General features: G+C 38.9%; 1 protein-coding gene across 2 annotated transcripts in view; it reads left to right on the top strand.

Annotated features, from left to right (window-relative positions):
• Positions 1-25,785, top strand: part of LOC133537940 (G-protein coupled receptor 143-like) — a 57,926-nt gene extending 32,141 nt beyond the window's left edge. For both annotated transcript variants that reach the window (XM_061879121.1, XM_061879120.1), the window contains 8 exons: positions 4,339-4,448; positions 4,521-4,615; positions 9,076-9,168; positions 9,242-9,351; positions 9,416-9,524; positions 9,593-9,710; positions 14,471-14,720; positions 25,505-25,785. In XM_061879121.1, coding sequence (XP_061735105.1) covers positions 4,339-4,448; positions 4,521-4,615; positions 9,076-9,168; positions 9,242-9,351; positions 9,416-9,524; positions 9,593-9,710; positions 14,471-14,720; positions 25,505-25,608 — 989 coding nt within the window. In that variant the 3' untranslated portion in view covers positions 25,609-25,785. The remainder of the gene's footprint in view (positions 1-4,338; positions 4,449-4,520; positions 4,616-9,075; positions 9,169-9,241; positions 9,352-9,415; positions 9,525-9,592; positions 9,711-14,470; positions 14,721-25,504) is intronic.
• The last annotated feature ends 2,011 nt before the right edge of the window (positions 25,786-27,796 follow it).

Here is a 27,796-nt window from a genome sequence, read left to right as displayed (position 1 = left end):
TACGTATATATATATATATATACTTGCAGTGTGTATATCAAACGTTAATGGAATGTTTTGAAGGCTACAATGCCTTTTTTCATCTTTAAATTCCTAAAAAAGGACATGTGCGTTCTTGTCTCTCATAATGATTGTGAACGATAGCAAAAATTCCCCCAAAAAGTGCAATTCCCCTTTAAACTATACTGTAACATGCAGCTTTACAGATGCCATGCCTGATAAGAATTTTTCAGATATTAAATATACAGTACATATTACTATGGTGGTTTTTGAACACTAATTGGTTGTGTTTGACCCACATAGAAGAAATCAACCAGCTGCACGTTTTCTTTAAATTACGCCAGCTTTACAGATACCATGTCTGCTCTGCAGTATTTGTGTTGAGGTAAAGGAGCCACAAAGGCATGGAGGCATGCATTGAATGGGAAAACATGGTTTTAATTTAAAATACTACAACTAGAACAAACAAAGGGTACAAACAAAAAGCAAGCACATGGGCGGATATAACAAACTAAGGGCTATGAACAAACAAATCGGAAGCAGGGAACAAAAAACAGTAAGCTACAAACATTTACCAAATATAGCGTACCGCTACGCTGCAATCACAGGACCAGTAGGAATGACAAGTAGAAAATGACATTGACACGACAATACAAATGATCCAGCACTGACTGGAGGAACAAAGCCGGTAAAATAGGAGCTGGCTGATTGACATCAGGTGTGACCAGATGCCAATCAGCCGCAGCTGAGTGAAAACAGGACACAGGGAGACGGACAGGAAGCCGAACCAAAATAAGAGCACTAGACAGGAACTAAGGAGAGGAAATACTAAACGCAGAGGAAACAAACAAATGCAGAGGAAAAAACTAAAATGTAGTCAAACTGTCAGAGGAAAGCCTGACAATACCTGAAAGTCGGATGGCTGCGGTGAACGCCAGTGTCTCTGAGAGAAGCCGAGGAGCCAAGATCACAGCTGCCTTTTTGAGCTGCAGGATGAGGTCGCGTAATCAACTCAAGTCTCCGGTAAGAGCCGACTTAATATCACAATTTTCCCATCCAAAAACGTAGAGAAACATGTTCGCCTGACCACTCTGTGTTAAAGCTTCACAACAAACAAAGAAACACCGGCTGTGTTTCGGTTGCTAAAGGCAGCTGCAATCCACCGCTTTCCACCAACAGCATTCTTCTTTGACGTCTCCATTATTAATGGAACAAATTGCAAAAGATTCAGCAACACAGATGTCCAAAATACTGTGTAATTATGCGATGAAAAGAGACGACTTTTAGCCGTGTGTGGTGCTGGGCTGAAATGTTCGCTCCAACCAATAACGTCACAAGCACACGTCAACATAAGCGTCATCATTCCGCGACGTTTTCAACACCACACTTCGCGGGAAATTTAAAATTACAATTTAGTAAACTAAAAAGGCCGTATTGGCATGTGTTGCAATGTTAATATTTCATCATTGATATATAAACTATCAGACTGCGTGGTCGGTAGTAGTGGGTTTCAGTAGGCCTTTAAATATAAATAAATGCATACAAATATACATTAATACATGTTATATATAATAATAATGATCCATAAATGTGGATGTATATGAAAAAGTGCAATATATTTATCTGTACAATTATCTATTTATTTATATCAGCACCTCATTGCTCTTTTATCCTGCCCCAGAACGACCTAATGCAACATAACATTTTGTTATTATCTGTACTGCAAAGTTCAAATTTGAATGACAATAAAAGAAAGAATTAAAAATGTAAATAAATACATGTTAGTGCTAAACATTATTATTTTGTTGAACAATACTCTGTATGGACTTTATCATACAAAAGCCATTTCTGTTTAAAGGCCTACTGAAACCCACTACTACCCACCACGCAGTCTGATAGTTTATATATCAATGATGAAATATTAACATTGCAACACATGCCAATACGGCCTTTTTAGTTTACTAAATTGCAATTTTAAATTTCCCGCAGAGTTTCCTATTGAAAACGTCGCGGTATAATGACGTGTGTTTGTGACGTTATTGGTTGGAGAAGACATTTTAGCCCAGCACCACTTATGGCTAAAAGTCGTCTCTTTTCATCGCATAATTAGACAGTAATTTTGACATCTGTGTTGCTGAATCTTTTGCAATTTTTTCAATTAATAATAGAGACGTCAAAGAAGAATGCTGTTGGTGGAAAGCGGTGGATTGCAGCTGCCTTTAGCAACCGAAACACAGCCGGTGTTTCTTTGTTTCTTGTGAAGCTTTAACACAGGGCGGTCAAGCGAACATGTTTCTCTACGTCAACCAACAAGTTTTTGGATGGGAAAATTGTGATATAAAGTCGGCTCTTACTGGAGACTTGAGTGGATTACGCGACCTCATCCTGCAGCTCAAAAAGGCAGCTGTGATCTTGGCTTCTTTCAGAGACACTGGCGTTCACCGCAGCCATCTGACTTTCAGGTATGACTTTATAATCTCACTAAAATACTATTAACACAATAAGCAGATAAGGGATTTTCCAGAATTATCCTAGTAAATGTGTCTAATTACATCTGAAACGCTCCCACTGCCGCCGCCTTTTTTTTTTTTAGTGCTTCACTCTAACTTTCCTCATCCACAAATCTTTCATCCCCGCTCAAATTCATGGGGAAATCGTCGCTTTCTCGGTCCGAATTGCTCTTACTGCTGGTGGCTCACATTATAAACAATGTGAGGATGTGAGGAGCCCTCACACCGGTGATGTCACACGCACATCGTCTGCTACTTCCGGTACAGGCAAGGCTTTTTTATTTGCGACCAAAAGTTGCGAACTTTATCGTTTATGTTCTCTACTAAATCCTTTCAGCAAAAATATGGCAATATCGCGAAATGATCAAGTATGACACATAGAATGGACCTGCTATCCCCGTTTAAATAAGAACATCTCATTTCAGTAGGCATTTAAAATGCACAGTGAACTAAAGACGCTGAGATCATTATCCATGCGTTTGTTACGTCTCGCCTCGACTACTGTAACGTATTATTTTCGGGTCTCCCCATGTCTAGCATTAAAAGATTACAGTTGGTACAAAATGCGGCTGCTAGACTTTTGACAAGAACAAGAAAGTTTGATCACATTACGCCTGTACTGGCTCACCTGCACTGGCTTCCTGTGCACTTAAGATGTGACTTTAAGGTTTTACTACTTACGTATAAAATACTACACGGTCTAGCTCCATCCTGTCTTGCCGATTGTATTGTACCATATGTCCCGGCAAGAAATCTGCGTTCAAAGGACTCCGGCTTATTAGTGATCCCCAAAGCCCAAAAAAAGTCTGCGGGCTATAGAGCTTTTTCATTTCGGGCTCCAGTACTCTGGAATGCCCTCCCGGTAACAGTTCGAGATGCCACCTCAGTAAAAGCATTTAAGTCTCACCTTAAAACTCATTTGTATACTCTAGCCTTTAAATAGACTCCCTTTTTAGACCAGTTGATCTGCCGTTTCTTTTCTTTTTCTTCTATGTCCCACTCTCCTTTGTGGAGGGGGTCCGGTCCGATCCGGTGGCCATGTACTGCTTGCCTGTGTATCGGCTGGGGACATCTCTGCGCTGCTGATCAGCCTCCTCTTGGGATGGTTTCCTGCTGGCTCCGCTGTGAACGGGACTCTCGCTGTTGTGTTGGATCCGCTTTGGACTGGACTCTCGCGACTGTGTTGGATCCATTATGGATTGATCTTTCACAGTATCATGTTAGACCCGCTCGACATCCATTGCTTTCCTCCTCTCCAAGGTTCTCATAGTCATCATTGTCACCGACGTCCCACTGGGTGTGAGTTTTCCTTGCCCTTATGTGGGCCTACCGAGGATGTCGTAGTGGTTTGTGCAGCCCTTTGAGACACTAGTGATTTAGGGCTATATAAGTAAACATTGATTGATTGATTGATACTAAATCCTTTCAGCAAAAATATGGCACTATTGTGAAATGATGAAGTATGACACATAGAACGGACCTGCTATCCGCGTTTAAATAAGAACATCTCATTTCAGTAGGCATTTAAAATGCACTGTGAACTTCGGCTTTACAGATGCCATGTCTTTGCGTGTACCTGTGGGCCTTTTTTTTTTTTTTTCCATGACAAGAAAAAGGAAAAGACTCTTTGGGGGTGATGCAGGATTAATTGAGAGCATGGTGTCTATTTGAGGAACTCTTCTTATTATGCTGCCGGTCTGTTAAAATTGCATTACGCAACTGAAGGCATTTATCCTTCAATTAGTTTGGTTTATTAAGTTTCGGTTTTCATTGGTCCTAATGTGGTCTGGTTGGTTAACAGGTCGCTTCCCATGTTTTCCTCCACCAGGCATCATTCTCAGGTCGTCTCTGTGGATCGGTCTGCCCGGCACCGTGGAGCAGATCTCCGAGGCCAACAGCACCGACGTTTGGCCGGACGTCTTCTGCCTGGGCAGCGCGGTACGTGTCCGGTCACCTCCCGTCTTTCCGACGCCTCCTTGCCCTGACCATGATGTTTGCACATGTCGGCAGATGTGGATCCAGTTGTTCTACAGCGCTTCTTTCTGGTGGACCTTCTGCTACGCCGTAGACGTCTTCCTGGTGGTGAAGACGTCCGCAGGAATCAGGTGAAGCACGGCCTCTTGCGATTAGAACTTTTACAGTAGCTGACCAGGCTGAGTGGGAATAAATACTGTACACACATGAGTGTGTGAGAAGCCCCCAGGACCCTGTGGTGACCCAGACTGGGATGTGTTCCACGTCTCAATGGAGGCAATTATAAACCAGCAGATGACTAGAATTGTTGGGAAACGTCAAAGTGCTTCAAGGCTCTTTTCTTTGATGTTCTTGTGAAGAAAATTCTGAACTGAAGAAATAATGCGGAATATGTCCTGGGCGAGTGGAACTTTTGTTAGGTTTAAATCAGGGGTGTCAAACGGATCGGGCCCGTGAACAGGTTTTATCCGACCTGCAGGTTGAGTTTGCGCAGTATAAAAATGAGCCAAATTTTTGGAACGAAAGAAACTGCTGTGTCCACTAGATGTCGCAATAGAAATTCTTTGTATTTTTGTAGTCTCAAACTCAATTTACCTGGGGGCCACTGGATGCAGAAACTAGGTGAGGCTGGGCCGCAGGAAAAGATTTCTTAAAAAAATTCTAATATGCACTTTTTAATGAATTCACCTTCTTTGAATGGCTTTCCCGCCCTAGCAACATACTTTCCAACTCTCGCGATTTTTCCGGGAAACAACCAAATATCAGTGCCTCTCCCGGGGCAATCATTCACCCAGACAACAATATTAAGGGCGTGCCGTCACGGCACTGTCTTTAGCGTCGTCTACAACCTGCCGTCTCGTCCGCTCTTCCACCATACAGTGTGCCGACGAGTTGAGTTTATACCAAAAAGTTCTATTTTGGTTTCATCTGACCACATGACATTCTCCCAATCCTCTGCTGTATCATCCATGTATCCATTTTGATATAAACTCAACTCGTCGTGTTTGGAGGAAGAAGAATACTGAGTTGCATCCCAAGAACACCATACCTACTGTGAAGCATGGGGGTGGAAACATCATGCTTTGGGGCTGTTTTTCTGCTAAGGGGACAGGACGATTGATCCGTGTTAAGGAAAGAATGAATGGGGCCATGTATCGTGAGATTTTGAGCCAAAACCTCCTTCCATCAGTGAGAGCTTTGAATGGTTGACCAAATACTTATTTTCCACCATAATTTACAACTAAATTCTTTAAAATTCCTACAATGTGAATTCCTGGATTTTTTTTCCACATTCTGTCTCTCACAGTTGAAGTGTACCTATGATGACAATTACAGACCTCTGTCATCATTTTAAGTGGGAGAACTTGCTGACTAAATACTTTTTTGCCCCACTGTACACACACTTATAAGTAGGATAATCTCACCACACCTTATGTGTGTGTGACAATCATTGGTACTTTAACTTCATACACTCCTGTATACATATATACATACACGTTTATATACACATAGAACCATGTGTATGTATATACACATATATACTTATACATGTATAATGTAAATACACTGAAATGAATGAATGAGGGAAAAACGGAAATTTCAGTTTTTGGTCCGGCCCTCACTGACTTGGGACCATTGCAAAATGATGTGAGTCCCAAGGTCACCAGCCTTGGCGTCACTACAGACAGCGATTTTAAACTAGACAAACAAGTCAATGGCGTTTTAAAATCGTGTTTTTATCACCTTCGTCTTTTAGTAAAGGTTAAACCATTTTTATCTTTTAACCTTTTTTGAACAAGTCGTGCATGCTTTTATTTCAAGTGGCCTGGACTACTGCAAGGCACTTTATGCTGGCATTAGCCAAAAAGCTCTCTCCCGGTTGCAGTTAGTCCAGAACGCGGCAGCACGACTTTTAACAGGGGCCAGGAAACACCAGCATATAACCCCAATTCTTCAGAGTTTGCACTGGCTCCCTGTTCATTTTAGAATTGATTTTAAAACATTGCTGTTTGTTTTTAAATCTTTACATGGACTGGCACCTCAATATATCTCGGACCTCATCCAAATTTACATTCCTGCGCGCGCTCTGAGGTCCGAGAGCCAGTTCCAGCTCGTGGTGCCCAACACCAGACTTAAGACCAGGGGAGACAGGGCCTTCTCTGTGGTCGGCCCTAAGCTCCGGAACACTCTGCCCCTCCATGTTCAAACTGCTTCCACAGTGGAGGGTTTTAAGTCTCGTCTTAAGACCCACTTTTATTCTTTGGCTTTTAACACTACGTGAGTTGTGTGGTCCTCTGTTGTCCTCTGTGTTTTTTATACACTTTGATTTCTATTTTACTGTTTTAATTGATTTTAAATGATAAATAAATAAATGGGTTGTACTTGTATAGCGCTTTTCTACCTTCAAGGTACTCAAAGCGCTTTGACACTACTTCCACATTTACCCATTCACACACACATTCACACACTGATGGAGTGAGCTGCCATGCAAGGCGCCAACCAGCACCCATCAGGAGCAAGGGTGAAGTGTCTTGCTCAGGACACAACGGACGTGACTAAGTTGGTACTAGGTGGGATTTGAACCAGGGACCCTCGGGTTGCGCACGGCCATTCTTCCACTGCGCCACGCCGTCCCTTTAAAATAGTTTTTAATCATATTTGTTTTTTATATTGTTTTTATTGGTTTTATATTTATTTATTTTTTGTTTTTATTCAGTCATTGGTGGAGCATAATATATATATTTTTTTTATTTTATTTTATTTATTTTTTAACAATTGTTTTTAACATGGCTGTGCAGCACTTTGGAAACGTTATTGTTGTTTAAATGTGCTATATAAATAAAGTGGAGTGGATTGGATACACATGTAAACACATATATATGTATATACATATATATGTGTATACATAAACATACATGCATATACATATACGTATATAGATATATATTTAATGGTTATATAATTGAATTTTAAGTGTATGTGAAAGTTTGACTCCTACCTTGTTTACTTCCCTGACGACCTCCAAAAGTTTTGTAATCAATCAAAAATATCAAGCAGCTAAAATGCCAAACATAAATAAATGTGGAGAGAATGTCTTGCATGGCAGGGGATTTAAACGGGTGTCATTTTGAATTATATATTGGACGTTTTTTTGCATTATCTACAAAGTTCAGTCAGCAGGTTGTGTTATGTGTGGGGGCATAGATGGTATAGAGCAGCAGTGCCACTAACTTGAGGGTTCCAGGTTCGAGTCCAGCTTCCGCCATCCAAGTCCTCGGGCAAGACACCTCACCCTTTGCTCCTGATGGGTCGTGGTTAGCGCCTTGGTCTTGCATGGCATCTTCCGCCATTACTGTGTGAATGTGACGTATAATGTATGATACTTTGGGGATAATTACTTTCAAAATGCAGTTCATGGTCATTGACCTGAATTACTCACGTTGTCCACAAGATGACTGCATCATTTATACTGTCAGATATTTCAAATGAGGTTGGAGACAGCCTGCGGACACATCCATGATTAATTAAATTCTGTTCCAAGTGCTGCATGTTTACCCGCCAAGTGTTTACAAGCAGATAATATGGAAATATGGCACCTAATGATATGATCGTTTGATGCAGCTGCCAATAAAAGTGCCGAATCTGGTGCTTGTCCGTCCATAGTGGACTCTAACACATGAGTGGAAAAATAGTTATGACCTAATGTAAGGTTCAAACACTGATGACATCTATTAAACCAGACAAGAAGCAAGGAATCATGCAGAGACAGAGTTAAATTTTGCTCAATTGAGGAAATACGTTATTTGGGCTGTACGCTAGTTACAGATCCAAACTTCACTCTAAAGTCTAGCCCACGTGCTTCCTCTATTTATTTGGAAGGTCTCTAGCTACTCAGTGGCCTAGTGGTTAGAGTGTCCGCCCTGAGATTGGTAGGTCGTGAGCTCAAATCCCGGCCGAGTCATACGAAAGACTATAAAAATGGGACCCATTACCTCCCTGCTTGGCACTCAGCACCAAGGGTTGGAATTGGGCATTAAATCACCAAAATGACTCCCGGGCGCGGCCATCGCTGCTGCTCACTGCTCCCCTCACCTCCCAGGAGGTGATCAAGGGTGATGGGTCAAATGCAGTGTGTGTGTGACAATCATTGGTACTTTAACTTTACATCACTCAAGCTGTCGCTGAGGGAAGGGGTGTAATCTTGACAGCTCCAGTTAGACACAATATATGATTATACAAGAAATGCAAATGTGTTGACGCTGGTGATATCGCCTTGTCTCTGCTCTGTCCGCGTCACGGCGGTGTTCGGCCTTGGCAGTCATTCCGGCCGTTCCTGGACACTGATACGAGACTGGCTTGGAATCTTTTGGATTGCCAGCTTTGCACAGACAAAGAAAAATACCACTTCAACACAATTGATAATAACTATAGCAACAGCCCTTACGCATAAGAGTTGTGTGATAATATATATATATAATTATTCTAACACTTTAGTGCAACCCCAATAATTCCAGCGCGGTAGTGACGTCAAACATGTGCAGAGCACAAAGACGTGTGTTGAGGTCTCATGACTGGCTGTGTTGTCCTTCAGCACCATTATCCTCTACCACATGATCACATGGGGTCTGGCCTTGCTGCTGTGTGTGGAGGGCCTGGCCATGCTCTACTACCCCTCCATCTCCAAGTAAGACTCCGACCTTTCACGCCACTTCCTGTCCGTGCGGCGACACATGACCATTTTGCGTGTGTGCACGCAGCTGCGAACAAGGCCTGCAGCACGCCGTCCCTCACTACGTCACCACGTACGCGCCCATGCTGCTGGTCCTGGTGGCCAACCCCATCTTCTTCAACAGGACCACGTCAGCAGGTGCGTTGCCGCGGTAACGTCTCCTCAGAAGGTCCCAAATGGTCCCAGCTTTTGTTCCTTTCAGTGACATCGCTGCTGAAAGGACGCCAAGGGATCTACACGGAAAACGAGAGGCGGCTGGCCAGCACCATAAAGATCCGCTTCTTTAAAATAATGCTGGTCTTTGGCATCTGGTAGGTAGGTCGGTTTTAACGCGGGCCCTTGGTCAGGATGACGCAGTATTGTTTGTTTTGATGTCCAGCTGGCTTCCCAACATCATCAACGAGGGCCTCCTCTTCTACCTGGAGACGCAGGCCGACGTCGGGGACAGCACTCTCAGGAATATCCGCAACGCTGCGCTCATCACCTGGTTCATCATGGTAGGAAATATCCTGTTCTGTTTACTCTACTGCCTTCATGTTGTCACAAATACCGGATTTTTCGGACTGTAAGTCGCAGTTTTTTTCAAAGTTTGGCCGGGTGCGACTTATACTCAATTATTATTACTGAAATTATTAACACATTACCGTATTATTTAGCTCATTCACTTAAGAGACTAAATGTATAAGATTTCATGGGATTTAGCGATTAGGAGTGACAGATTGTTTGGTAAACGTATAGCATGTTCTATATGTTATAGTTATTTGAATGACTCTTACCATAATATGTTATGTTAACATAGCAGGCACCTTCTCAGTTGGTTATTTATGCGTTATATAACGTACACTTATTCAGCCTGTTGTTCACTATTCTTTATTCATTTTAAATTGCCTTTAAAATGTCTATTCTTGGTGTTGGGTTTTATCAAATAAATTTCCCCCAAAAATCTGTTTTATACTCCAGTGCGACTTATATATGTTTTTTTTCCTTCTTTATTATGCATTTTCGGCGGGAGCGACTTATACTCCGAAAAATATGGTTATGCTACTAGTCTATAAGCTACACAACCCTTTAAACAATTTAATTTTATTGACAAACTGGTCTGGTGGAGATAATTTCCTTTATTAAAAAAATAAAAATAAAATAATTTCTTGAACAAAAAAAAATTAAATAAAAACTGTTGCATTGAAACTTGTAATTAACGAAAATGAGTAAAATTAACTGTTAAAGGTTAGTACTGTTAGTGGACCAGCTTCACGGACTGTATCCCTTGTTAAAGTTAAAGTACTAATGATTGTCACACACACACTAGATGTGGCGAAATTATTCTGCATTGACATATATTGTAGGAACCAGAATATTAACAACAGAAGGACACAACCCTTTTGTGTGAATGAGGCCCAAAAAGGCCTCCCATTCCCCAGGAAACCCGCTGGAACCCTCTGCCTCACCAAAATACGCCAAACTGTCTGAAAATAGGACCCCGAAAGAGCTTCAATTCCCCGGGAACACTTGCTGGACTCCTCGGCGTCACCAAAATATGCCAAACTGTGTGAAATAAGGCTCCCAAATGACATCCCTTTGCCCGTTTTTTAGGTTTCGTTGGCGGAAATTCGATGCTTGTTCTCGCACCCCTGGCACATTTTCTCCACCGAGTGCTGGTACCCTAAAAATATGGCATGTAGAAAAATTCACGACTTTTTGACACTTAAAAAAAAATCCAGACTTTTTGAGTGCTGGTACCCTAAAATTGTGACACTAAGAAAAATTCCCGACTTTTTAACACTTAGAAAAAATCCGGACTTTTTGAGTGCTGGTACCCTAAAATTGTGACACTTGGAAAATTTGAGTGCAGGTACCCTAAAATTGTGACAGAAAAAATCCCGACTTTTTGACACTTAGAAAAAATCCCGACTTTTTGAGTGCTGGTACCCTAAAATTGTGACACTTAGAAAAAAAACCTGACTTTTTCAGTGCAGTTACCCTAAAATTGGGACACTTAAAAAATTCCCGACTTTTTGACACTTGGAAAAAATCCCAACTTTTTGAGTACTGGTACCCTAAAATTGTGACACTTAGAAAAAATCCCGACTTTTTGAGTACTGGTAACCTAAAATTGTGACACTTACAAAAAATCTCGACTTTTTGAGTGCTGGTACACGAAAATGGTGACACTTGGAAAAAATCCCTACTTGTTGACACTTACAAAAAATCCCGACATTTTGAGTGCTGGTAACCTAAAATTGTGACTCTAAAAAAAATTCCCAACTTTTTGAGTGCTGGTACCCTAAAATTGTGACACTAAGAAAAATTCCCGACTTTTTGAATGGTGGTAACCTAAAATTGTGACACTTTGAAAAAATCCAGACTTTTTGAGTGCTGTTACCCTAAAATACTGACGCTTTGAAAAAATCCAGACTTTTGAGTGCTGGTACACGAAAATGGTGACACTCAGAAAAAATCCCTACTTGTTGACACTTACAAAAAATCCCGACTTTTTGAGTGCTGGTATCCTGAAATTGTGTGACACTAAGAAAAATTTCCCACTTTTTGACACTTAGAAAAAATCCCGACATTTTGAGTGCTGGTAACCTAAAATTGTGACACTAAAAAAAATTCCCAACTTTTTGAGTGCTGGTAACCTAAAATTGTGACACTTTGAAAAATTCCAGACTTTTTGACACTTTGTAAAAAATCTCAAATTTTTGAGTGCTGGTACCCAATAATTTTGACACTGAGAAAAATTCCCGACTTTTTGACACTTAGTAGAAAATCCCGACTTTTTGAGTACTGGTAACCTAAAATTGTGACACTAAGAAAAATTCCCGACTTTTTGAGTGCTGGTACCCTAAAATTGTGACACTAAGAACAATTCCGAACTTTTTGAGTGCTGGTACCCCAAAATTGTGACACTTACAAAAATTCCCAACTTTTTGAGTGCTGGTACCCTAAAATTGTGACACTAAGAAAAATTCCCGACTTTTTGAGTGCTGGTACCCTAAAATTGTGACACTTTGAAAAATTCCAGACTTTTTGACACTTTGTAAAAAATCTAAAATTTTTGACTGCTGGTACCCAATAATTTTGACACTGAGAAAAATTCCCGACTTTTTGACACTTAGTAGAAAATCCCGACTTTTTGAGTACTGGTAACCTAAAATTGTGACACTAAGAAAAATTCACGACTTTTTGAGTGCTGGTACCCTAAAATTGTGACACCAAGAACAATTCCGAACTTTTTGAGTGCTGGTACCCCAAAATTGTGATACTTACAAAAATTCCCAACTTTTTGAGTACTTGTTCCCTCCGAAGAATGATCTTAATTGAGGTGTGGCATTTATTTACTTAGCTGGATTACGCAAATTGGGATTTTTTGGGGGGTCAAGGCATCTTTGTGTCATAGTAAAGGTTATAGAACTCTATTGTCACCATTTTTCCCCCTCTAAAGAAGGTTCTTATCGGAGGTGCGGCATTTATTTATTTAGGTGTGTGACACGAGATTTCAGTCGTTTTGGAGCGGAGCAATTATTTGTCATAGTAAAGGTTGTTACTGCGCCCTAGTGGCATTACTTGTTTTTTTTGTTCCCTCCGAAGAATGCTCTTATTTGAGGTGTGGCATTTATTTACTTAGCTGGACGACGCAAATTGGGATTTTTTTGGGGGTGGGGGCAAGGCACTTTTGTGTCATAGCAAAGGTAATTACTGCCCCTTAGTGGCACTACTTGTTTTGTTTTTTTTCTCCCAAGAAAGTGCTTATTTGAGGTGTGGCATTTATTTACTTTGCTAGACGACGCAAATTGGGATTTTTTTTGGGTGGGGGAGCAAGGCACTTTTGTGTCTTAGTAAATGAAACTACTGCCCCCTAGTGGCACTACTTGTTTTTTTTCCTCCCCAAAATGAGATTATTTGAGGTGTGGCATTTATTTACTTAGCTGGACGACGCAAATTGGGATTTTTTTGGGGTGGGGGCAAGGCACTTTTGTGTCATAGCAAAGGTAATTACTGCCCCCTAGTGGCACTACTTGTTTTGTTTTTTTTGTCCCTAGAAAGTGCTTATTTGAGGTGTGGCATTTATTTACTTTGCTGGACGACGCAAATTGGGATTTTTTTTGGGTGGGGGGGCAAGGCACTTTTGTGTCTTAGTAAATGAAACTACTGCCCCCTTGGTGGTATTACTTGTTTTGTTTTTTTCTCCCAAGAAAGTGCTTATTTGAGGTGTGGCATTTATTTACTTTGCTGGACGACGCAAATTGGGATTTTTTTTTGGGTGGGGGGCAAGGCACTTTTGTGTCTTAGTAAATGAAACTACTGCCCCCTTGGTGGTATTACTTGTTTTGTTTTTTTTCTCCCAAGAAAGTGCTTATTTGAGGTGTGGCATTTATTTACTTAGCTGGACGACGCAAATTGGGATTTTTTTGGGGTGGGGGCAAGGCACTTTTGTGTCATAGCAAAGGTAATTACTGCCCCCTAGTGGCACTACTTGTTTTGTTTTTTTTGTCCCTAGAAAGTGCTTATTTGAGGTGTGGCATTTATTTACTTTGCTGGACGACGCAAATTGGGATTTTTTTTGGGTGGGGGGGCAAGGCACTTTTGTGTCTTAGTAAATGAAACTACTGCCCCCTTGGTGGTATTACTTGTTTTGTTTTTTTCTCCCAAGAAAGTGCTTATTTGAGGTGTGGCATTTATTTACTTTGCTGGACGACGCAAATTGGGATTTTTTTTTTGGGTGGGGGGGCAAGGCACTTTTGTGTCTTAGTAAATGAAACTACTGCCCCCTTGGTGGTATTACTTGTTTTGTTTTTTTTCTCCCAAGAAAGTGCTTATTTGAGGTGTGGCATTTATTTACTTTGCTTGACGACGCAAATTGGGATTTTTTTTTGAGGGGGGGGGGGGCACTTTTGTGTGTTAGTAAATGAAACTACTTCCCCCTAGTGGCACTACTTGTTTTTTTTTCCTCCCAAAAATTTGATTATTTGAGGTGTGGCATTTATATATTTAGTTGAACGATGCAAATTGGGATTTTTTTTTTTTGGGGTGGAGAGGGGGCAAGGCTCCATTGTGTGATAATAGAGGTAATTAGTTTATTTGTGTTTTAAAGTTATTAAATGATCAAGAAAGATGGATTGTAGGTGAGGGGCATTAATTGTTTCTGTAACATTAGGATTGTGCACTCAAGTGGACTATTCAGGATTATTCGAGGCAGGGCGTCACAATTAAAGATATCACATCATCCCTAATTTGCTTGTTTCTTCCCATGCAGGGGATCCTGAACCCCATGCAGGCCTTCCTCAACACGCTGGCCTTCCACGGCTGGACCGGTCTGGACGTGGACCTGAGCCGCAGGAGGGAGCTGGCCTGGGAGTCGCCCTCCACCTCGGTGGCCAACGGCGGCGGCCACAACGCCATGGTGGGCACGGCGCTGCTCTACCAGAGTCACGTCCAGGAGGCCAAGAAAAGCATGAACGGCAACGGGCAGCCGCAGTCGGACGCCATCAGCGTGCTCTCAGAAGGTAATTGGCCCCACGACGCCCACAATAGCTCGCCCATGTATGAGGGCTGGTGACGCTTCAGTTGAATTCTCACAAATACCTCACACTGCTCCTCAGCCTTATTTATACATAAATAATGCAGCACTCAGCATGCAGTAGATGCCTATTTATTTGTGGTTCGCTATTCGCTGCCCTCAAAAATCTCTGCCTTATATTGCAAAAAAAAAAAATGTTGACTTAAGCTGAAGTGCTTTGATGAATCCAAGAGCACAAAGATGCTTTGACAAGACATGATGTTGTGTACTGAACACCTGCAAAATGTTGCTAAAAGGGTGATATAATACAGAGTTATGAGAATTTGGCGTTTAATGGGTCCAAAAATGATTTACTCCCATTAATAATAGGTATCTACTGTCTACATATTTATATATATATTTTTTTACCAATGCTGATGTTGCCCCCTGCTGGATAAAATGAGAATAAAAAGCCTAAGCTGTGCAATTGTGTGTTATGAGGACGTCCTCGTTAAGTCCCACCTGAGCCAAAGTTGAACTACTAACAGAAGTAGAATTTGTGTTTGTTATTCAGCAGTTTACGTACTGGTTTGTGTCGTAGCATTTTTATTTCTGGGGCAAGGGGGGACTTTTAATTGTGATGAACGGCAAAATAAAGACGTTTAGTTGATTCAAAAATATCTAATTTAATTTGTTGTTGTTGTTTTATTGGCTCACTACTTGTTGGTTCATAAGGAATGATGTAAAAGTTTTTTTTTTCCAATTTTGGCACTAGACTTAATTTGCCAAAAGTCGATAAAAAATGATAATACATTTTAAAAAGTGTGAAAAGACGTTAAGCCCTTATCATGTTTAAGTTTGGGGAAGGGGAAGTAATAGTTCAAATAACGAAATGAGCGTGTTTGTACTAATGAGTCATTAAGAAGGAAGCATGATGACTGGATTCTACCACGGATGGAAGACATTGTCACTCAAATGGCAAAATAAGTGATTCTCAAACTGCGGTACGAGGGCTCCATTTTTTGTGGAATCACTTAACGAAATAGTCAAACACAGTGTTACTGTTCAAACTGTGTATTGTTACATTGGCCAAAAAAAGTATACTTGCTAAATAGAACCTGTTTTGTTTTTAATGAATACTTGGGCCCACTATGCTCCTGCAATTTAATACTGGTCAATATGGTGGTACTTGGAGTGGGAAAAAAAAAAAAAAAAAAAAAAAGTTAAAGAACCACGGTTGTAAGGCAGGTAATCGTATTTGTTTTGTTAATTAGCAAGCATGGAATATGAATAAATTCAGTATTTTTTTTAACACTTTTGAATTCCAGGGCGTTGGGAATGTTGTAAACAAGAAACAAAAAGTCACTCGAACAAAAGTTTCAAAATTCAGAATGCCTGTTCTTCTATTAAGCATGCTTTTAATTTGAAAGTGTGACCTAAAATGGCAAAATCGCCCAAAGAAAACGTATTGTAAGGAAAGTGAAAGAATATAAAAACAAAACTTAATATAAGTAAAAAATGTGCCTTTTTTTTTTTTTTTTGTGAAAGAATAATCTTTGTTCTACTTCCTGCTTCAATAAGGCAGTGTTTTTAAACCACTGTGCTGCGGCACACTAGTCTGGTGTGCCGTGGGAGAATATGTAAATTCATCTATTTGGGTTGAAAATATTTTTTGCAAACCAGTAATTAGAGTCTATAAATAATTTTCTGTTGTTGAGTGTCTGTGATGTCTAGAGCTCAGCAGAGTAACCGTGTAATACTCTTCCATATCAGTAGATGGCAGCCGGTAGCTAATTGCTTTGAAGATGTCGGAAACAGCGGAAGGTAAAAATGTTTAAACCAAAAATAAACAAAAGGTGAGTGCCCTTAAGAAAAGGCATTGAAGCTTAGGGAAGGCTATGCAGAACAAAACTAAAACTGAACTGGCTACAAAGTAAACAAAAACAGAATGCTGGACGACAGCAAAGACTTACTGTGGAGCAAAGGCGGCGTCCACAAAGTACAACCGAACATGACATGACAATCAATGTCCGCACAAAAAGGGATAAAAAAACACTGAAATATTCTTGATTGCTAAAACAAAGTAGATGCGGGATATATCGCTCAAAAGAAGACATGAAACTGCGACAAGAAAATACCAAAAAAAGAGAAAAAGCCACCAACATAGGTGCGCAAGACAAGAACTAAAACAATACACACAGGAAAACAGCAAAAAACTCCAAATAAGTCGGGGTGTGATGTGACAGGTGGTGACAGTACACCTACTTTGAGACAAGAGCTATAATGATGCATGCTTGGTTACGGTTTAAAGTCATACCCAAAAATTGCGACAACAATTTTTTACCGTCAACTGAGTTTCATTTTTTAACGACTTCTGCTGGTGGTGTGCCTCTGGATGTTTTTCAGTGAAAAAAAATGTACCTTGGCTCAAAAAAGGTTGGAAAACACTGAACTTGAAGATCATTAAAGTTTGTCCAAGTCTAAGGGACCAACCCCCAAATGTTGTCCTGTCATCAGTCACTATTATAACTCAAACTGCTCTCCTGCCTTAAAACAACAACAGGGTTCAGTCCAGCCTTATTGACGTTTTGTTCATTAGTTAGGAGTAAGCACTAGTGAGCGCAAACTCCATCTAAACTAAGTCAATCAGGTACACTCAAAGTTCGATATAGTGTGCTAGAGATGCGCGGTTTGCGGTCTCATCCGCGGATAAACCGCGGGTCGGGCGGGTGACATGACGAAAAAATAGAATTTAATTAGATTCGGGCGGGTGGCGGTTAAACCATCCGTGTCATAAAGCGAAGAAGACAATAGGAGACGCTAATATTCTCTAGAATGACTGCCAGTAGTCACCCGGATAATAAGTATAAGGGTGTGCTATGAAGTCATTGACTTTGTCGCCTTCTACAACATGTACGATCTGCTTGTCAGTCCAGCAACATGTGTGTGGCTTCCGCAGCAACATGCACACGACTGCAAGGCATACTGGGTGACACAGAGTACACTAATGGTTGTGATATAAACAATTTTAACACTCTTAGTAATATGCGCCACGCTGTTAAGCCACACCAAACAAGATTGACAAACACATTTCGGGAGAACATCCTTACAGTAACACAACATAAACGCAACACAACAAATACCCAGAATCCTTTGTCTCCATGACACTTCCTGACTATTTTATACACCGTGCCAGCAGCAAACCCCCCTCTCCCCCCGTGCGTCGGTAAAGTGGGCGGGGTTGGGGGCGCGGGGTTGTAAAATATATTCAGGGTGTGTCACGGATACAAAGGATTCTGGGTGTTTGTTGTGTTGCATTTATGTTGTGTTACTGTGAGGATGTTCTCCCGAAATGTGTTTGTCAATCTTGTTTGGTGTGGCTACACAGCGTGGCGCATATTAGTAAGTGTTAAAATTGTTTATATCACAACCATCAGTGTACTCTGTATCACCCAGTATGCCTTTCAATCTTGTACGTGTGATTGCGGAAGCTGCACACAACGTGTTGCCGGATTAACAATCGGTTTGTACATGTTGTTGAAGATGTCAAAGATAATGGCTTCCCAGCACGCCCATATTCTTGTCATCAGGATGAACGCCAATTGGATATCTATGAGAACATTAGCGGCTCCAATTGTATTCATTAATCTGTGAAACGGGTTTAAATAGCTCTTTGAGGGGTAAAGGTGGCCGACCTGTGATGTATTTCAGCGGGCAGATGGCGGGCGGGTACGGTCCTGATAAAATGTTGGTACGGGTGGACGGCGGGTGGATGACGACTTTGGTGATGCGGTTGCGGATGATATAATTGCCTATCCGCGCATCTCTATAGTGCGAACATTTTCGCCCGTTTTTTTTTCCACCATATGCTCGCATATTCACCAACTTACACGATCAAGGGCAGGGGGTTTGGTGGGGGAGATTGTTTTTTTTTATAATGAAAATATTGTAGCGTCTAGAAGTGCACACAAAGTCTGACGCTCTTTTTAAACTTTTATTGAGCCACCTATGCAAACACGGCTCAACTTATCTCGTTCACGTCTGTCCTCGAAGAGGCTCCCTCTTTCTTCACCTTACAGGCGTGGTGCGTTCACGGCAATGGGAACTCTGAATATCAGGAACACAACATCAACCCAGCAAGTCGTTACAGTGTATTTATCCTACTTTTGTATAGGGTTTTTATATAACGCGTCAACAATGAACAAAGCAAAACATGTTCTAGAACAGGGGTAGGGCACCTGTGGCTCTTTTGATGACTGCATCTGGCTCTTAGATAAATCTTAGCTGACATTGCTTAACATGATAAGTAATGAATAATTCCGCTGGTAATCACAGTTTTGATTGATTGATTGATTGAAAGTTTTATCAGTAGATTGCACAGTTCAGTACATATTCCGTACAATTGACCACTAAATGGTAACACCCGAGTAAGTTTTTCAACTTGTCCATGTTAATCAATTCATGATACGTGTTAAAAACAACGTTAAAAATATAAAACATTCTCATGCATTTTAATCCCTCCATCCGTTCAATTTCAAGAAGTCACATTTAGAAGTATTTTATTTATTATTGGTTAGCTACAGAATAACAATGTTATTAAAAAGAATAAGAGACTTATTATACTCTAAAAATGTTGCTCTTACTTAAAAATGCACGGATTTAGTTGTATTCAGTGTTAAAAAAATATTATATGGCTCTCACAAAAAAACATTATAAAATATTTGGCTTGCATGGCTCTCTCAGCCAAAAAGGTTCCCGACCCCTGTTCTAGACCAAAAATCACCATATGTGAGTTATTGTGTAGAAATATGAGGAAACAACTACAAAAGTACACTTCATTCATTAACGGTGTTAAAAAAAAAATCAGTTGGAATAATACTTATTGTTGCATATAAAGAACATACAAACCCTTTAGTTATTGAATCAAAAATACTGAAATTTCACGACAGTGAATTTGCAAACAGTTAAAATTATACATAAATCAAACTATAACCTGCTACCCAAGAATATACAACAATTCTTCTCAACAAAAGAAGAGAAATATAATGTTAGAGAGAAATGTAATTTAAAACATTTGTACGCACGTACAACACTTAAAACCTTTAGCATATCAGTATGTGGAATTAAATGATGGAATGGATTAAGCAAAGAAATCAAACAAAGTCCTAATATGATCCACTTCATAAACTAAAAGTGTTTACAAAGTACAAAGAAGAAGATAAACATTCTGAATTTATTTAATCCATCCATTCATTTTCTAGATAATCTTACTCATCTCATCATATGAAATATAACTTATTTCACCAATTATTATTTATTTATGTTTATGGTTATTACTTATGGAGTATATTGGGAATAAATTGAGAACAGGACGTGAACAAAAATGTTAGGAAAAGGAAAATAGGTAGGATTTAATAAGCTCTGCTTCTTCCTACTCCTTTTCCAACACGTCGAATAGAGAAACTGGACGATTGTGACGCATCATGTCGTATGCACGCATGTTCCAAATAAACTCCAACTCAACGTGATCTGTACAAAAGCCGCGTGGTATCCAACTGTGAGTGTACTTGATTGTCCAATATCAAGGGTGCGCAAGTGATCACGTTAATGCAGGGGTAGGGAACCTGTGGCTCTCGAGCCAGATGTGGCTCTTTTGATGACTGCATCTGGCTCTCAGATAAATCTTAGCTGACATTGCTTTATACGATAAGTAATGAATAATTTCGCTGGTAATCACAGTGTTAAAAATAACCTTCAAAATATAAAACATTCTCATGCATTTTAATCCATCTACCGCACCTGTTCAAGAAGTCAAATAATGATCAAAAGTATTTTATTTATTATTGGTTAGCTTCAGAATAATAATGTTATTATAAAGAATAGGAGATGCACGCATTTAGTTGTTGTAATCAGGTAAAGTCAAAAGTAAAGAGAAGGCGTTGGATTCTCTTGTCAGAGCGTGGGACGACATTGTACAAGGGTACAGGTCTACGGGGTTCTCCTCATTGAGCTAAATTGAATCCTGTCTCTGTTAAATTCCTTGCTTCTTGTCTGTTTAAGAGATGTCATCAGTGTTTGAACCTGACAGTTGTTTTGTCAGGTTTGTCCCTGACAGTGTGGCCATGTTTAAGTGTTTCCTGTCAGCGCTCTTATTTTGTCTGTTTCCCGTCTTTCTCCCTGAGCGCTGTTTCCCCTCAGCTGCGGCTGATTGGCACCTGGCCACACCTGGTGTCAATCAGCCCACTCCTATTTTTACCTGCTTTGTCTTCCAGTCAGTGCTGGATTACAGTCGCTCCTACCGGTTGTTTGTCACCACTACCTGTCAATGTCATTAATACTTCGTTGTAGCTGTGTCTACTTTTGTTCACTCTGCTCATGCCATAGTTCCTTCTTGTCACAGTAAGTGTTTTGTTCATATCCTAGTTTGTTACCGGCCTCGTGCGCACCTTTTGTTAGTACCCTTTTGTTTGCTCTTGTTTTAGTATTTATATTAAATCAGGTTTTCTTATTCAATGCCTGCCACCGTCTCTGCATCTTGGGGTTCGTCAACAAAATGTGACCATTTTTAGTGTTAAAAATATTATAAAATATTTGGCTTTCATGGCTCTCTCAGCCAAAAAGGTTCCCGACCCCTGCGTTAATGAGACAAGTTTCCTCGTGACTCCGTATTAAGTCAACAAAATAAAACTCACCTACATTAAACGACTCGTTCGTGACTTGCTCATCTCTCGTGAGCAGGCTGAGGCTACTTCATTCCTACTAGAACTCGGAACTGACTAGATGTTCATTTTTTGCGCCTTTGCATGTGACAAGACAACATTTTGGGCGCGAAAAATTAACATCCAGCCAGTTCCGAGTTTTAGTCCGTTTAAATGTCGGCATAATGCTGCTTATGAACGGGCGACAACAACAAATATTTGTGCTTGGTGGAGATAGTTTGTGTTTTCTCCGGCGTTCCGTTCTTTTTGTCCCAAGCTTCTCATTGCCTGTTTGCAACACGTGCAGACATGTGAGCATTGTTATTGTTACTAATATAAATCAGATGATAGCATGTGTTCCAGTCAAACATCACAAGTTTTCTGACCACATGCAAATACTTCAAAATAGAAAACGTTATATGTAACCCAACACTTTATTGTGACATTTTTTTTTTTTTTACATATTAAACCCTTGTGTGGTGTTGGGGTCTGTGGGACTTGTTTTTATTTTTTATTAAAAGAAAAATGATACAATTAATTAATTTTTCAAACTGAGACTCACTGACTTCGGCTCATTTTCTGTGAAGAACTTATATCAGAATACATATTTAATGACCATAAACCCCCCCTACTCATTTCTATTACATATAAGATGTCCGGGTCCACTGGAGCTAATAGAAGTGTAGAAATTGATGTTCTGTGTAACACACACACACACACACACACACACACACACACACAGCAGGTCGAGACGAAAGGAGAACAGAGTGTAGGTACACATCACATCAGAGGGTCAAATGTGCGAGAAAAAGAGAGCAGACGGTGTTGACAAACAATGTTGCAACCTTGTGTGAGAACCGCAGGGGCAGAAACACCAAAGAAGAATCCCTGTGGGATGCAGAGAAATTTTCTGTGCAATGTTCATATTGTTGTTGCTCAGCCGGCGTTTGTGGGTCTGATGGACCCGTTGCATTTTGTGGCTTTTAATGCCTCACAATCAACCCTTTTTATGTTAAAATACTGAACAGATGTTTATTGGGATATGGTAAACATCTGTTCAGTATTTTAACTTAAAATAGTTTGATTGCGAGGTATTAAAACTCACCTCAAAACGATGTTTTTGAACCAAAGGACGTAAAACGGCAGGTTTTAAGTTCCATTTGGGTGGAAGGAGAGGAGCCGCAGCCACGATTTATTTTGTACTTCTTGCTAGTCCTAACAGAATTGCTATTGTGACATCCAGTGGACACATTTAGAACAGCAGTTTCTTACATTTAAAAAAATTTGCAGCTCATTTTAATACTTGGCAACCTCATCACTCACCTTTTAGTACCTCACAATCAAACTATTTTAAGTGAAGTAATTTATATTTATATAGCACTTTTCTCTAGTGACTCCCAATGTATAAGTAAACTTTTTTTTTTTTTTAAAACCAGTGTGGGTGACACTGGGAGCAGGTGGGTAGAGTGTCTTGCCCAAGGACACAACGGCAGTGACTAGGATGGCAGAAGCGGGGATCGAACCTGGAACCCTCAAGTTGCCGGCACGGCCACTCTACCAACCGAGCAATACCGCACAGATTATTTACCTTATCCCAATAAACATCTGTTCGTTATTTTAACATAAAAGTGTTACATTGTGAGGCATTAAAAGCCAGAAAATGCAAGGGGTCCATCGGACCCACAAACACTGGCTGAGTAACAACAATATGAACATTACACAAAGGTTTTTAAACAAGCCTAATATAACTGAAAATTATATTTTTTATACCTAGTCCCATCATTACATGTTCATTTCACATGTGGATGGTATTTAAAAAGATGAATCTGCCGTTGTTGAGTACCACGAGAGCAGGGGTGTCAAAGGTACAGCCCGCCAACAGGTGAGTGATGACGTTGCAAAGTATTCAAATGAGCTGCATTTTTTTTTTTGAAAGAAACTGCTGTTCTAAATGTGTCCACTGGATGTCACAATAGCAATTCTGTTAGGACTAACCAGAGGTACAAAGTAAGCATGGCTGCGGCTCCTCTCCCTCGACCTAAATGGAACTTAAAACCTGCCGTTTTAAGTCTTCTACTTCAAACACATCGTTATTTGGCACCCTTACTTCCCCGTAATGTCAAAAACGGGAAAACTTAACCCTTTTGAATGCTTTTTACTTCCATTTCTAGACATGACAAAGTGAGTATTTGATACCGAGAAGAGTTTACATGTTTTTTGTTCAACTCCAGAAAGACTGTGACTTAAAAGTTAAATCCTGGCTTTGTAGATACAATGAGACATGGTATGTTTGAAACCGCACCAATTTCCTCAGATTTTTTAAAAAACTTGAAGAGGATTATTTGTGATTTGTATTTTTTTCAGAATGTGCTTGTTCTATTTTTGGCTCAAGTAAAAGAAAGAAAACAACCTGAATTTGTCTTTATTTTTAAGTGATTAGGCCGTGATTTTACCATTCCGGCCCACTTGGGAATACATTTTCCTCCATGCGGGTGAGCTAAAATGAGTTTGACACCCCAGGTCTAGAGGTAGTGCGTGCACCAACAGTGGTTAGGCTAGGAAATGACAAAAAAATATATGTTCCAAGGTCAAACTGCATGATAGAAAATAAAATCCTGGTAAAATCAAAATTCTTGTTTAAGAGACAGTGCTGTTTTTGTATCTTAGCCTAAACATACACAAATATCTCATTTAGTTTGTTAGCACACTACTTCCTGCTACAAAGGGAATGTTGTAATTGTTTTCTTTATTTAGGTCCAAAATTGAAAAAAAAATTGCAAAAATTATATTTAAAAAAATAAAATAAATAATTTAACTCATTTCTTCATAACTGTATTCACACGTATTCGCTCTTTTGCTTTGTTTTGAACTTGACTAATTTTCCCACGTTATATGTTACTTACAAGTAGAGATGTCCGATAATATTGGACTGCCGATATTATCGACCGATAAATGCTTTAAAATTTAATATCGGAAATTATCGGTATCGGTTTCAAAAAGTAAAATGTAAGACTTTTTAAAACGCCGCTGTACGGAGTGGTCCACGGACGTAGGGAGAAGTACAGAGCGCCAATAAACCTTAAAAGCACTGCCTTTTCACACACACATGTGAATGCTAGGCTTACTTGGTCAACAACCATACAGGTCACACTGAGGGTGGCCATATAAACAACTAACACAGTTACAAATATGCGCCACACTGTGAACCCACACCAAACAAGAATGACAAACACATTTTGGGAGAACATCCGCACCGTAACACAACAGAACAAATACCCAGACCCCCTTGCAGCACTAACTCTTCCGGGACGCTACAATATACACCCATGTTGGCATTTTGTTCTATAACTTGAGTTCATTTATTTTGGAAAAACGTGTCACATTGTTTAATGCATCCACCGAGGCATCACAACAAAAGTAGGCATAATAATTTGTTCATTCAACGACTGTATATATCGGTATCGGTTCGTATCGGAATGGGTAATTAAGAGTTGGACAATATCGGAATATCGGCCAAAAAGCCAGTATCGGACATCTCTACTTACAAGCACTGCATAGAACCTCATGACTTTTTCTTCTCAAGCTCTCAACTTTTCTAGTTGTTGCTGAGATAAGAGCCAGGGCCTCTAGCAACCCCAAATGGGAATAAGCGGTAGAAAAATGGATGGATGGATCCCCTTGTTTGTTAATTGTTTTTACTTCTTCTTTTAATTATCTGTCTCCAAAAGTGCTGTGCTGTTTGTTGTGTGAAATGTACAATGAATAAAGAATTGTGTCTTCACCATCAAGGGTTCGCAAATTGTCTGTGTCGCCAAAGTTTGTTTTTTGTGGCTTTTTCGACCTGCGAGTACAGCATTGACAAGAATAATAATAATAATAATATCTCATTTGTTCCCTCGCGTTGCATTGTCTTCATGAACTACCTTTTTTTCCCCCCATTTTCAGCTCAAAAATGACTGAATGCATTAAAATGGACATAAAGTTCCCCACGATATATTCATGTTGATTATGGAGGAGTGAATTTTGTATAGATTTTTTTTTTCCCCAAACGGCGTGACCTCACCCATTAATCCTCCCGTGTTTGTCTTGTTAGGTTCAGAATCTAGCACAGTTGAAATCCACATTTCCAGCGAGCTCCCAGACTATGGCGATATAGACGCTGATGAAGAATCCTCGGGGACGTCAGGGAGACATTAGCCAACATGCCAGCGTCATCAAACACTACTTGGGCTGGTAACTTTTAGATGCTGTAATACTTTTATTATCTTGTGTAATATTAGGCTCTTTTTTTAGTTAGTTTTTAAGCTCATGTCTGTATTTTATTTTGTCTTTTTTGCACACATTTTACACATTAAATAGCAGACCTGTTTCTTACATGGGGACACGTGTGTTGTACTTTAAAGCACTGAAAATAACTCGTTCTATAAAGTCATGGACTAACAAAAAAAAAGTTGAAATATTACAAGATTTTCAAATAATTTTTAAATAATTTTTAAATTCCGTAAAATTTTATTTTAATAGTTAAAAAAAAAATGTTATTTAAAGAAATTACATATTTTAATTGATAACGCATGTTATATTTCTAAAATAAACAAGAGGGGAGAAGGGACATGCAATAGACAATTTAAAATATGATTAAAATAATAAAAAAACACTATAATAAAACCCCAAAGCTTAAAGGAGGAACTTACCAATATGTTTTAGTATTATATTGAGAATAATCATTTTCATAATGTATCTTATGCCTTAAAAATGTTTTTTTTTAATCAAGAGAATAATTTAAGGGAACAGAAACTATATGTCTGTATTTTATTTTGTCTTTTTGCACACATTTTACACATTAAATAGCAGACCTGTTTCTTACATGGGGACACGTGTGTTGTACTTTAAAGCACTGAAAATAACTTGTTTTATAAAGTCATGAACCAACAAATAAAAGTAGAAATATTACAAGATTTTCAAATCATTTTTAAAGAATTTTTACATTCATTAAAATTTTATTTTAATAGTTAAAAAAAAAAAAAAGTGATTTAAAGAAATTACATATTTTAATTGATAACGCATGTTATATTTCTAAAATAAACAAGAGGGGAGAAGGGACATGCAAAAGACGATTTAAAATATGATTAAAATAATAAAAAAACACTATAATAAAACCCCAAAGTTTAAAGGAGGAACTTACCAATATGTTTTAGTATTATATTGAGAATAATCATTTTCATAATGTATCTTATGCCTTAAAAATGTTTTTTTTTTAATCAAGAGAATAATTTAAGGGAACAGAAACTATACGTCTGTATTTTATTGTGTCTTTTTGCACACATTTTACACATTAAATAGCAGACCTGTTTCTTACATGGGGACACGTGTGTTGTACTTTAAAGCACTGAAAATAACTTGTTTTATAAAGTCATGAACCAACAAATAAAAGTAGAAATATTACAAGATTTTCAAATCATTTTTAAAGAATTTTTACATTCATTAAAATTGTATTTTAAAAGCTTAAAAAAAAAGTGATTTAAAGAAATTACATATTTTAATTGATAATGCATGTTATATTTCTAAAATAAACAAGAGGGGAGAAGGGACATGCAAAAGACGATTTAAAATATGATTAAAATAATAAAAAAACACTATAATAAAACCCCAAAGTTTAAAGGAGGAACTTACCAATATGTTTTTGTATTATATTGAGAATAATCATTTTCATAATGTATCTTATGCCTTAAAAATGTTTTTTTTCTTTAATCAAGAGAATAATTTAAGGGAACAGAAACTATATGTCTGTATTTTATTGTGTCTTTTTGCACACATTTTACACATTAAATAGCAGACCTGTTTCTTACATGGGGACACGTGTGTTGTACTTTAAAGCACTGAAAATAACTTGTTTTATAAAGTCATGAACCAACAAATAAAAGTAGAAATATTACAAGATTTTCAAATCATTTTTAAATAATTTTTACATTCATTAAAATTTTATTTTAATAGTTAAAAAAAAAAAAAGTGATTTAAAGAAATTACATATTTTAATTGATAACGCATGTTATATTCCTAAAATAAACAAGAGGGGAGAAGGGACATGCAAAAGACGATTTAAAATGTGATTAAAACAATAAAAAAACACTATAATAAAACCCCAAAGTTTAAAGGAGGAACTTACCAATATGTTTTAGTATTATATTGAGAATAATCATTTTCATAATGTATCTTATGCCTTAAAAATGTTTTTTTTTTTATCAAGAGAATAATTTAAGGGAACAGAAACTATATGTCTGTATTTTATTTTGTCTTTTTGCACACATTTTACACATTAAATAGCAGACCTGTTTCTTACATGGGGACACGTGTGTTGTACTTTAAAGCACTGAAAATAACTCGTTTT

The sequence above is a fragment of the Nerophis ophidion genome, linkage group LG19, assembly GCF_033978795.1.
Source record: "Nerophis ophidion isolate RoL-2023_Sa linkage group LG19, RoL_Noph_v1.0, whole genome shotgun sequence".
Lineage (NCBI taxonomy): Eukaryota > Metazoa > Chordata > Actinopteri > Syngnathiformes > Syngnathidae > Nerophis > Nerophis ophidion.
Note: the sequence above shows the minus strand (reverse complement) of the source record. Positions and strands in the feature narration are given on the sequence as shown.